General features: G+C 41.1%; 1 protein-coding gene across 2 annotated transcripts in view; it reads right to left on the bottom strand.

Moving 5' to 3' along the window:
- The window catches only part of TTC27 (tetratricopeptide repeat domain 27), a 502,742-nt gene that overhangs the window by 37,814 nt on the left and 452,716 nt on the right, over nucleotides 1–12,212 (bottom strand). For both annotated transcript variants that reach the window (XM_040350814.1, XM_040350813.1), the window contains exon 19: nucleotides 8,463–8,574. In XM_040350814.1, coding sequence (XP_040206748.1) covers nucleotides 8,463–8,574 — 112 coding nt within the window. The remainder of the gene's footprint in view (nucleotides 1–8,462; nucleotides 8,575–12,212) is intronic.

Consider the following 12,212-nt stretch of genomic DNA (forward strand, 5'->3'; position numbering starts at 1 on the left):
ACCATGCAGTCCATCTTTCTTCAAGTGCCTCCTTACTGTGCATCTTAAAACAGCCCCACCATATATGTTTTCAGAGAGTGCTGTATTTCACCTGAAGTTATTTGTGGGTTTGTCTTTGCATCCCAAACTATTTTTCTGGCAGTTGTAGCTGAAATTTTAGTTGGTCTAACTGACCGTGTTTTGGTTTCAACAGAACCCCTCATTTTCCACTTCTTGATTAGAGTTTGAACACTGCTGATTGCCATTCTCAATTCCTTGGATATCGTTTTGTATCCATTTCCTGTTTTATACAGTTAAACTACCTCCTACCACAGATCCTTTGACAATTCTTTTGCTTTCCCTATGACTCAGAATCCAGAAACATAGGCACAGCGATGAGTTCAGAAACTCATTGACCTTTTATACACACACACCAATTACAAGCAAACAGATCACAGATGAGGATGGTTACCTTTAATAGCCATTCAAACCCCTTTGTGTTCACTTGTGTGCATGTTATCAGGACACAATCACACGGGTATGTAAACTTTTGATCAGGGTCATTTGGGTAGTTTCTGTTGTCATTATGACTTAAAAAAAAAAGAGTAACCACAGTTGATTGATAATAAATGGCTTCAGCCAAACACTAACCCTGAGTGAAAGAAATGTTTCGGTTATCATTCATATTCTCTGAAAAATGGCCAACAAATCATAAATTCTGCCAGGGTATGTAAACTTATGAGCACAACTGTATGTTACACACAAGTCTTGCACCGGCATATCAGTTTTCTTTTTTTCTGCATCCCTACTTATCTGTGCAAAAACTTCAATACATTTTTATTGTAAATAAAAATCATGGAGGTTGACATTACTGACTTCTCTTTCTAGTTGTTTTGCTCTCACATACTCAAAGGCTTTTAAACTTAATCAAGTTGGAAGTTTGTAAATATAATAATAAGGCAATAAATAAAAACTTCATGAAAATCTGAACGGCTGCCAATAAGTTATATTGTTCAGCCACTCTTTAAAAACTCAAAGACTTATAGAACCTGTTCACACTACGTACGGTGACTGACATTTTTCAGCACTGAATCAAAGGCATTCATCACAAGGGCACATAGAAGACAATTTTTTTCTATGTGATCCATTAACACCACAGTGCTGGTGTTATTATCAGTGTGAAAAAATGAAGACATGCTGCATTCTTCAACACACCGGAGTCCATCTGATGTCAGCGCCAGTCTCTGCACCAAAGCTCCTCTGTGGTAGATAAATGTGAACGGAATATAATAAAAAAAAAACGTTATTGACATTTTAGTGAGCTTTCATTCATAGACATAGAAGACACAGCCTGCATTATCAAACAGATTGTTTTAGTGTGCAGGCACATGTGAAAGAGCCATAGAGCAGAGGTAGGCAACCTTAAAGAGGTGGAGATCTACCTGAACAAAATGGAAGATGTCAAAGTTCACCAGGCACAGTGTCTCCCAGTTTCGCCTCCTCACACCTGATTTAAACCTCTATCTGCCATACTACTGTGCACGGCAATCATGGATTTAAATCAGATGATGAGGAGGCAACAGATCGCCTCTTCAACACCTGTCAAACAGACTGGGATTGCTTTTTTGAGAGGCGCATCAGTGCCTGCTGCACTTGTGAATGAGCCACTTTCAGAAAGTGCACCAAATTCGCAGGATATGATTGAAGTCTTAAGCTAAACGCAGCAAGGAAGCTCTAGGTACACTGCACTGCACAAGTGGTGTAGGTAAACCACAGAACATCAGTGTGAAAGCAGCCCTATACCAATATGGCTGGTGTATTGCTTCACACTGATCTGAAGATCTCTTCTTTCCTACTTTTGGCACCGCTCAGGAGACCACCAATAGGGATAAGAGGTGGAGTGCAGTTGGTATCACTACGCATGGGACAGGAGCTAGCACTTCAGGAGGAGGCATCGACTAATCCGGCTATTGCTTCCTACTATAGCTACTACAGATTTACAAGTAGTCCCTTGGCATTGCACTGTTTGATGCTCTGGGAGGGAGGGTCAGCAAGCCCAGACCGAGATCTACCAGGCATCTGTCTGTGATCTACTGGTAGATTGCGATCTACAGGTTGCTGACCCCTGCCCTAGAGTGTATCCAACCCCAATAACAAAAATTTAATTTTTCAGCTTACCAGTCAGAAGATGCAGTGTCTGCATTGGTTTACTTAATTCAGGCAATGATCTGGTATAGCTACTGTATACAACAAAGCGTTCGATGCTAAACTAATTATTTACAAATCACGTACAAAATATCCTTTAACTATGAGGTCATTTTTATTGTGGGATGCGCCTTCAGGCTTTGTGTAGCCCTACAGATTTTTTTTTAAAACTAACCATGTGTCCGATAATTGTAGAGCTACAGAGAAGCCTAAAGCACCCGACATTTAAAGTTTTCAATGTTTTCTTTTACTTTAAATGGTTAGTTTAAACAAGGAGTGCCCAACCAGTGGCCCGCGGAGCCCTCTGCTGTGGCCAGTGACCTCCTGCTCTGGGATGGAATAAAATAGAATACTGTTATTAAAGGTAAGTTTATGACTATGTATACATGGGCATATCTGTTCTGCAGTGGTTACTGGGCTGCTTTCAAACTGATCCACAGGTGCAGAGAAGTGCACCTGTGGGTATCCTGCACTGAGCCATAGACTTCTACTACCTGCGAGTTTTTGTGTGCTGAGAGTAGAGTGGGCTCTATATCCACCCGTTCGGCTCATTGTGGCCCGCGACTGGGTACCAAGTCGCTTAAGTGGCCCTTGCTTTTCCAAAGGTTGGGCACCCCTGTTTTAAACCAAGCTGGTCCAAACAAACTATTTCCTTCAGTAAGTGCAGCAGCAGCACTAAGCATTGTATGTACTGCATGTAGCTTTAGCTACATACAGTACACAGTGCTGGGTCCTGGCTGTGAGACAGAGACTTCCTGTCTCACACCCAGGCAGAAAGATAGGTTGATGATCTCCAGCTCAGCCAATCAGAGGAAGCTTTGTATTCATTCACAAAATACAAAGCTGCCTAAGAATGGCGGAGCTCCTCTCAGATTTTATGTTGTTCTGGTTTGGAGACAAACAAAGCTTAGAGCTGCTGCAGCACTTAATAAATGAAATAGTTTGTTTGGACCAGCTTGGTCCAAACAAACGATTTAACGAGAACATGGAAATCGACTTCATTGTCAGTCAACAGGGTTTTTATATGGTATAATTTTAAAGAGCATACCTAACAGAAGACAAATGAACAGCTGTCTATCAAACCTGCACCCACACAGTTTTGCTGCTTCATACGCTGTATGCAGTGGAACCCTTGAGCTAAGCATTAAATATGTGTCAGCATCTTAATAAATAGAAGGATGAAATACCTATATGTAATCAGCTTTACCTAAAAAAATTATTTACTCTGTTTATACAATGCTGAGATTCCCAAAGCTCCGTCATATAGCACAGGGAGGTTTTTGACCTGAATTTTCTCTACTGAAATCCAGTACAAATAGGTCACCTCCTTCCCTCTTGCCTGTGAACTGACAATGAAGGAGCAGCAGCAGACAGATCCTCCCTTCCCTTTCCTCCAGCGAACATGTTACATATTGGCAAATTGTATGCAACACACGATTGGCTCCTAATGTTGCTCTCCCTCTCTGTTTCACTACTGCTCAGGGGTATTATCAGAATACCAGCCCATAATACCCCGTAATTACCAGGCCACTTCTCAGTTGTCAGTGGTGTGATAGCTTGCCAACTTTGCAACCAAATTTATTTTATATCATTTATTTTTAGGCAGAAATTGCTTTTTCTGGTTGTATTTAATAACAATTGTGTTTGTAATGTATTTTACTATATAAAGGAAAAAAAAAAAAATTGGAAAAACATGAAATAAAAATGCCAGACAAGATCTCTTTACTGCAGCTTGGTTGACAATTGCGAGAGCTTGGAAGACCCCCACACTTAGCTTTGAGGCAGTCAAAAACCGCCTGAATGATTTAATGGTCAATGAGAAACGAACGGCTGTCCTTTCTGATACGCACAGGGCCGATCCACCCTATAGGCTCACTATGCAAGCTGCTTAGGGCCCCGCAAAGCTGCGGAGGGGCCCCCAAATTACTAGAGGCCCCGCCTGGTGAGAAGTAATTTTTGGCCCCTCACCCCGCTTCTCAACTCGCTGGCTGCATGGGAGAAGAGGTAAGAAGTCAGCACCCCCCGCTTCTCATTTTAATGTAAGATGTCATTTCCAACAGCAGAACACCCCCCCCGCCTCTCAACTTTAATGTGACATGTCCCCCCGCTTCTCAACTTTAATGTGACATGTCATTTTGCTTAGGGCCCCAGGGAGGTCAGGATCGGCACTGGATGCGCACGATAAGTTTCTCAGGGTTTGGCAACCTTGGATCACATACTACCACCCTTCTAGGTTTGACACCGCATTACTGTCAATATAGGACTCCTCTTGCGCGCACCCCGTGGACCTTCTACCCCTTTCTTTTTTCTCTCCCACTTCACCTTCTATTCTTACTCTCGCGCTCTGCTCCACTTTTCTCTCTTTCTCCACTCCTTTACAGTCTCCTCCTTGGCTGTTGTCTCTCTGTACTTTTTCTAGAACTTTCAGATTTTTTTGTTGTTGTGAATTGCACACTCATTTTACAGGTTTACAGACAGCCGGGCAATGCTCGGACTTTAGACCATTTTGTTCTAATGACTTTTTCATCTCTCTTTTCAATAGAGTATAGCATAAGATTTTGCTTCCTGTATGCTATTGTGGGGCTCTCGGGTCCGGATCTACTTTATACATGGGTTTGCTATAACACTGTTGTGAACCCGAACTGTTGGTTTATATGACAATAAAACCTTTGTAAAAGAGAAAATGCAGACAGGAGGGAAACCCCAACAGGACTTATTTTTGAAAATAGATACCACCAAGGTAAACTCATTGTTTTGCCATAATTATTTTCAGAAATTAAGAAACCAATGGTATTGGTGGTTAAGCTTAGTAATTGGTGCACTAGATACAGTGCATTATTAACCCCTTGCCACTGCTGTACACATATTTGTGGCCTTATTGAAGTGGGTTCTACTGTGAGGCTGCATATACAGTGGGGGAAAAAAAATATTTTGTAAGTTTACCACTTACAAATATCAACCAAAAATCCAGAAAAAACGCTATTAAAAACAAATGCTATAAAAATGAGTTGCAGGTTCAGTGAGTAAAATAAGTATGTGATCCCAAGCAAAACATTACTAAGTACTTGGTGGAGAAACCTTTGTTGGCAAGCACAGAGGTAAGACATTTCTTTGTAGTTTGTGACCAGGTTGGCTTCTTTACAGCTTTTATCCAAATCCTTAAGGTTTTTTGTCTGTCTCTGGCAACTCGAAGTTTCAGCTCCCTCCTAAATTTTAAAGGATTAAGGTCTGGAGACTGTCTAGGCCACTCCATGACCTTTAATGTGCATGTTCTCGAGCCACTTGTTGCCTTAGCTGTATGTTTTGGGTCATTGTCATGCTGGAAGACCCAACTTCAGTGTTCTGGCTGAGGGAAGAAGGTTCATATCCAAGATTTTGCAATACATGGTCCTGTCCATTGGCCACTCAATGCGGCAAAGTTGGCCTGTACCTTTAGCAGAGAAACAGCCCCAAAGCATCATGTTTCCACATCCCTGCTTGACTGTAGGGATGGTGTTCTTAGGGTCATAGACAGCATTTTTTCCCCTCAAAACAAAGTAGGTTCAGTTAATGCCAAAGGGCAAAATGTTTGGTCTCATCTGACCACATCACTTTCTCCCAATCCTTCTCTGAATCATTTAGATGTTCATTGACATGACTGTACATGTGCCTTTTTGAGGAGGGGGACTTGCTGTGTCTCCAGACCTTAATCTTATAGAAAAGTTATGGAGGAAGCTAAAACTTTGCATTGCCAAGCAACAGACAAGAAATCTTTTGAGAAGATTTGTAAAAAAGTGTGGACCAAACTCCCTCCTGAGATGTGTGCAAACCTGGTCACTAACTACAAGAAACACCTTACCTCTGTGTTTGCCAACAAGGGTTTCTCCACCCAGTGCCAAGTCATGTTTTGCTTGGAGGCTCAAATACTTATTTTACTCACTGAAATGCAAATTAATTTATAACATTTATATCATGTGTTTTTTTTTCTGGATTTTTGGTTGATATTCTGTCTCCATCAATTAAAGTACACCTATTGAAAAAAGGATGAGTATAGTCTCTTTTATACTAAGAATATAAGAAGTAGGCATGTGCCTTCGTCCCAATTGATATATGAAATAAGTGGACCCAATTAATTGAGACACCATTGGCTGCTTGAAACCAAGAGTTTGTCACCAACTAGGTCAAGGGGAGGGGAGAAAGGGGATTTTGGGGGGGACTATTCACGGCACTAGTTAAACACAATTAAATAAAAAATAACAAGTATTTATTGAACATAAAACAGGTATCATAAAACAACATTTAAAGACAATCCCCACATTGCACAACAGTAAGTTAAACACAAACTATATCTGCATGTAAGGAGTTGATCGCCTCGACCGGTTTCGCGGTACTGTACCGCTTCTTCAGGAGGGGGTTTGTCCAGACTGGTCAATTGATCGAGCCGGAGACCCAGTTGAATGCCTTCTTTGGCGCAAGGAGGGGGATATGTTTGTTTAGAACGGGCTCATAGCTATACATAGAATGTGTATATCCAATTTTACTGGGGCGCAGGAGGACAGCCTTGGTCAGTCAATTCTAAGGTTAGTTCAACTGCCAGGGTATAGGCAGTGCAATGCACTGATTACAGTGTGGCTGATGATTCCCCACGTGTGTCCCCAGGGAGAGCGTCCGTGCTATCTCAGGAGATAGCACGGACGCTCTCCCTGGGGACACACGTGGGGAATCATCAGCCACACTGTAATCAGTGCATTGCACTGCCTATACCCTGGCAGTTGAACTAACCTTAGAATTGACTGACCAAGGCTGTCCTCCTGCGCCCCAGTAAAATTGGATATACACATTCTATGTATAGCTATGAGCCCGTTCTAAACAAACATATCCCCCTCCTTGCGCCAAAGAAGGCATTCAACTGGGTCTCCGGCTCGATCAATTGACCAGTCTGGACAAACCCCCTCCTGAAGAAGCGGTACAGTACCGCGAAACCGGTCGAGGCGATCAACTCCTTACATGCAGATATAGTTTGTGTTTAACTTACTGTTGTGCAATGTGGGGATTGTCTTTAAATGTTGTTTTATGATACCTGTTTTATGTTCAATAAATACTTGTTATTTTTTATTTAATTGTGTTTAACTAGTGCCGTGAATAGTCCCCCCCAAAATCCCCTTTCTCCCCTCCCCTTGACCTAGTTGGTGACAAACTCTTGGTTTCAAGCAGCCAATGGTGTCTCAATTAATTGGGTCCACTTATTTCATATAAAGTACACCTATGATAAAAAATTATAGACCATTGTTTTTTTTATGGTTTTTACTTACAACATGACCACATTTATAGGGATTTTTTTTTTAGATCTGCCTAAAGCTATTTTTTCAGGAGTGAAAAAACAGTGCATTACTTGGTTACTTAGCATGTGTATGTCAGTACTAAAACTAAGTAATCTTTGGAGGTCTTAGAAGTTAAAGATACAACTGACTTAAAATTAGAATGCATTATCAAGATCACCTTGCACCTTTATATGCTATGCTGTATTCATATGAAAAATAACAGCATAAGTACAATGTAAGTACCCAAGCTAAAATATAAGAATAATTCAGGTTTCATTTGCTACATTGAATACTTGGTAACTTTCCCTTAAAATACAAATAGCAGAATTTAAAACCAATAAAATTTGATCTTAATTTTATGATCCATGATCTGTGCTCAGCTATCATCCAATAAAGGTTTATGCTATGACTGGCAACAACCAATTAATAACCAATCACAGAATAGTGCTTTATATTGTGATCCGTTTTAGTAATGTTTTTGACTGCAAAGACAATTTTCCTAGTTGTGTGTATAAACCTACTGCCCCACATTTAATAACTGATATACTACTGAACTGGTAGAACCTTCAATCATAAGCAGATGAAAAGAAATGCATAGCAAGCAGCTCCAAGTTCCTACACGCATATCCATTTTGTGCCCTGGGGGCTCGAAAAAACACCAAGGCCCTTTTATGCAAACCACAATTAGAGCTTGTTCTGTCTTCTATCCCCTAGACCCAATACAACCCTTCCAATTTGCCACCATCTGCAACTGACCGCTACAAAGGCAAAAAAAAAAAGGTTTTAAAGAATATTAGTCTTTTAGTAAACTTAAGTACAAGTTAAACTGCTGAGCACAATTTTCATATATTCCCTATAACAGCAGTTATTTATTGAACACTACTTTGACAGTTTTGAATAATTTCTAAGCACATAACCAAGCTAATGAAATGCCCAGTGGACAAAACAACCTAGAAATGGTAGTAAAAAGAAACTCACCATGTGCAAGGTCAATTGCCCCTTTTATTATCTCTTTGAATGCTGAAATGTCATTTTCCCAACCGCTTCTTAGAGTCTCACATTTATGTGCTTTTGACAAGAACTGCAAGGCCTGCAAATAAAACAAATATGTTAAACAGAAAGTGTCAGGAACAAATCTGTATACAACTACTAAAATAACCAAACTAATAGGTTTCATGGACATTGACATTTGTTTTGACTCAGATTAAAGTGGAAGTAAACCCTTCAATTTCATAGTTACTAAAACAGTTAACATTCCCGGCATGCTGGAAATGCTAGCTGTCACATTTGTTTGTGCTCTCAACCAAACTGCCAAACCATCCAATGGCTGGTTTCATAACAGGTCACATGTACAGCAGCATGGCAGTTGCAGATTAAACAGAGGTCAAGATGGCCGCTTCCTTGGCTGAAAACGATAGGAGGGTGTACTTCCACTTTAAGTACTAACATTCAGGGAATTTATGGGACATGAAAATCAATCGGGCTCTCTCAGTTTCTGAAGTCTATGGAAACATTTTTTGTAGGTGTGTGACACCTGCAATCCTGGGCATCCAACGACCGCTGCTGTGAATAGTTTTAGATTAAAAAAAGGGGAATCATGAAAATAAGAGAACAGTGATCTATGTAAGAATGCACCAATGTGTTTTATTTGTAAAAACCAACATTGAAGAAAGAAAGTGTTATCCCATGAGATGCCAGCTTAGCTTTAGCAGCCCATTTTCAAATATAGAAGCAAAGCAGTAATGGACAACAACAATACCAATTTTATTGTGCAGAATTGCTTTAGTTTAGCAAAATTTACAGGTTTTAAAGGAAAATAAGCTCCCCTCAAATCAAGCCACTACATCTCAAGCAAATCAAGTTGTCAACCTGGCATTTAATAAATATATTACAATAGAGGGGCTCCAAATATCCTGTCTGAAATTATCCATTCATCTACTCATCTGTTCCCCACAAGTCAAATGTTTCCTAAAGTGAGGTGAGGTGGTGTGAATCTGCGTTAAAAGATAATCTAAAGTGGAAAACATATGGATAAACTGCCAAAATATATATATATATATATTGTGCAAAAAAGAAAACTGTACTGTATGTTAACTAAATATGGCGCAGCTCAATTGTGAGATAGACACAAAAACAGATATAACAAAAAAGGAGCTGTGCACGAATTAAGAAAAAAAATGAACTAGCATATAACTTGTTATACATAATGACAAATATCACAATGATAGTGAATATCAAAAGAGTCCCACGTGTAGTAAGTTTAAAAAGGAAAAACAAGTGAGTCCTCCAAAATCAAATGATGATATATGGAACCAGGGGGTCCTCCAAAGGATGAACAATATGCAAGACCAAAAACACGCAGTGATGTGTACCTACTCCTGTGACTGTGGTAATCGTTTTGCCTGATAATTGTGAATCCACCACCAAATAAAGTGCACGCTAACCAGCTGCACAAGCTTTGATGCTTGTGGCTAATACCCAGCCAGGGCCTTTTCCTCTGGAAGATGAGAATGGATGGCAAATCAAACTTCAACAGTCTCCAGACAACGCTAGCGAGCACGTATTGGTATGCAATAAGGGACACAACGATCCAGTATCCTCACTCTGCAATAATGTTCAAACCACTTACCACTTACAAATGGGTATAATAATTCCAATATAAAACATAAGCCAGCCGGCTACAATACGAACGCCTGTCCTAGTGGGATGTTAAACAACGCAGTGACTTCAGCACGTCACTCATTTGACGCGTTTCGTCACAGGTCTGACATCGTCCTGGAACACCATCGACGTGCTGACCTCACTGCGGTGTTTAATGTCCCGCTAGGACAGGCGTTCATGTTGTAGCTGGCCGGTTTATGTTTTACTATACCCACTTGTAAGTGGTACTGCTTTTCACAAAATTATCAATTGGTTTTACCTATGATTCTTTCCTCCCTTTTCTTTGGGCTGGTTTGAACTTTATCGCTGAGTGAGGATACTGGATCGTTGTGTCCCGGTTTGCATACCAATACCAGCTTGCTAGCGGTGTCTGGAGACTGTTGAGGTTCGATTTGCCATTTATTTGCACCTTCCAGAGGAAAAGGCCCTGGCTGGGTGTTAGCCACAAGCATCAAATGTTTTGCAGCTGGTAAGCATGCACTTTATGAGGTGGTGGATTCACAATTATCAGTCAAAACAATTATTCCCGCAGCCCATACCCGGAAGCGACGGAGAGGATGCATCTCGTAAACGGGTAAGTATTGCTCATATTTTAAAACAAATAGCCGATTCCCCTAGACAAAACGAGCAAGAATCTAAGGCTAAAAAGTGCTCTCTAAGGGTGAACCTCCGCTTTAAGAGTTCCCTTCATTGAAACAAAGGGGCCAAGTCTAACCGCTGAAAAATCACCCCATAATCCCCCCTCGACCAAATGATTTGGACCAGTGCACAAAGCAAGGTCCATAATGATATGGATGAGTGAGTATGGGGTGGAGGAGTCCTGACCTCAACCCAAAAGAACACCTTTGGGATGAATTAGAGCGGAGACTGCGAGCTAGGCCTTCTCATCAACATCAGTGCCTGACCCCACAAATGCGCCTATGGAAGAATGGCCAAACTTCCCATAAACACACTGCTAAACCTTGCGTTATAACCCTGTTATAGCTGCAAAGCATGGACCAACTCAATATTACACTCTACAGACTAAGAATGCCATTAAAGTTCTTGTGTGTGTAAAGGCAGGCTTCCCAATACTTTTGGTAATATAGTGTATATACGGTATATTATTTATTTATATATATATATATATATATATACTGTATATATATATATATATATATATATATATACACACACATATATATATACACATACATACATATATATATATATATATATGCACAAATTATATATAGTACCATATTTTCCGGCGTATAAAATGACTTTCTAACCCCTGAAATTATTCTTAAAAGTCGGGGGTCGTCTTATACGCCGGTAACCTAATGCTTACCTTATCCGGGACCGTGACATGCAGATCGCGGCCGTCCTTTTTTGAAAAGCCGCGCCCCTCTTTCTGCTGTTCCGTGATAGGCCGAACACTCCGCTTCCCAGGAGACACTGTGTTTAGTGTTCCGCCTATCATGGATGCCCTCTCGCCTGAGACCGAGGACGAGAGGGCATCCGTGATAGGCGGAACACTAAACACAGTTTCTCCTGGGAAGTGGAGTGTTCAGCCTATCACGGAACAGCAGAAAGAGGGGTGCGGCTTTTCAAAAATGGACGGACGCGGTCTGCATGTCACGGGTAAGGTAAGCAGTGACACACTGAGGCATGTTATTGGGCACAGTGAGGCATGTTGTGGCGCACAGTGAGGCATGTAGTGGGGCACACTTAAGCATGTAAATGGGCACAGTGAGGCATGTTGTGGCGCACCGTGAGGCATGTAGTGGGGCACAGTTAAGCATGTAATTGGGCACAGTGAGGCATGTAGTGGAGCACAGTAAGGCATGTAATTGGGCACAGTGAGGCATGTAATTGGGCACAGTGATGCATGTAATTGGGCACAGTGATGCATGTAATTGGGCACAGTGATGCATGTAATTGGGCACAGCGATGCATGTAATTGGGCACAGTGATGCATGTAATTGGGCACAGTGATGCATGTAATGGTGCACAGTCTGGCATGTAATGGCACAGTGAAGTGAGGTGAGGCATGACTAGTAGGAAGGGGGTCGTCTTATACAGTGA

The sequence above is a fragment of the Rana temporaria genome, chromosome 4, assembly GCF_905171775.1.
Source record: "Rana temporaria chromosome 4, aRanTem1.1, whole genome shotgun sequence".
Taxonomy (NCBI): domain Eukaryota; kingdom Metazoa; phylum Chordata; class Amphibia; order Anura; family Ranidae; genus Rana; species Rana temporaria.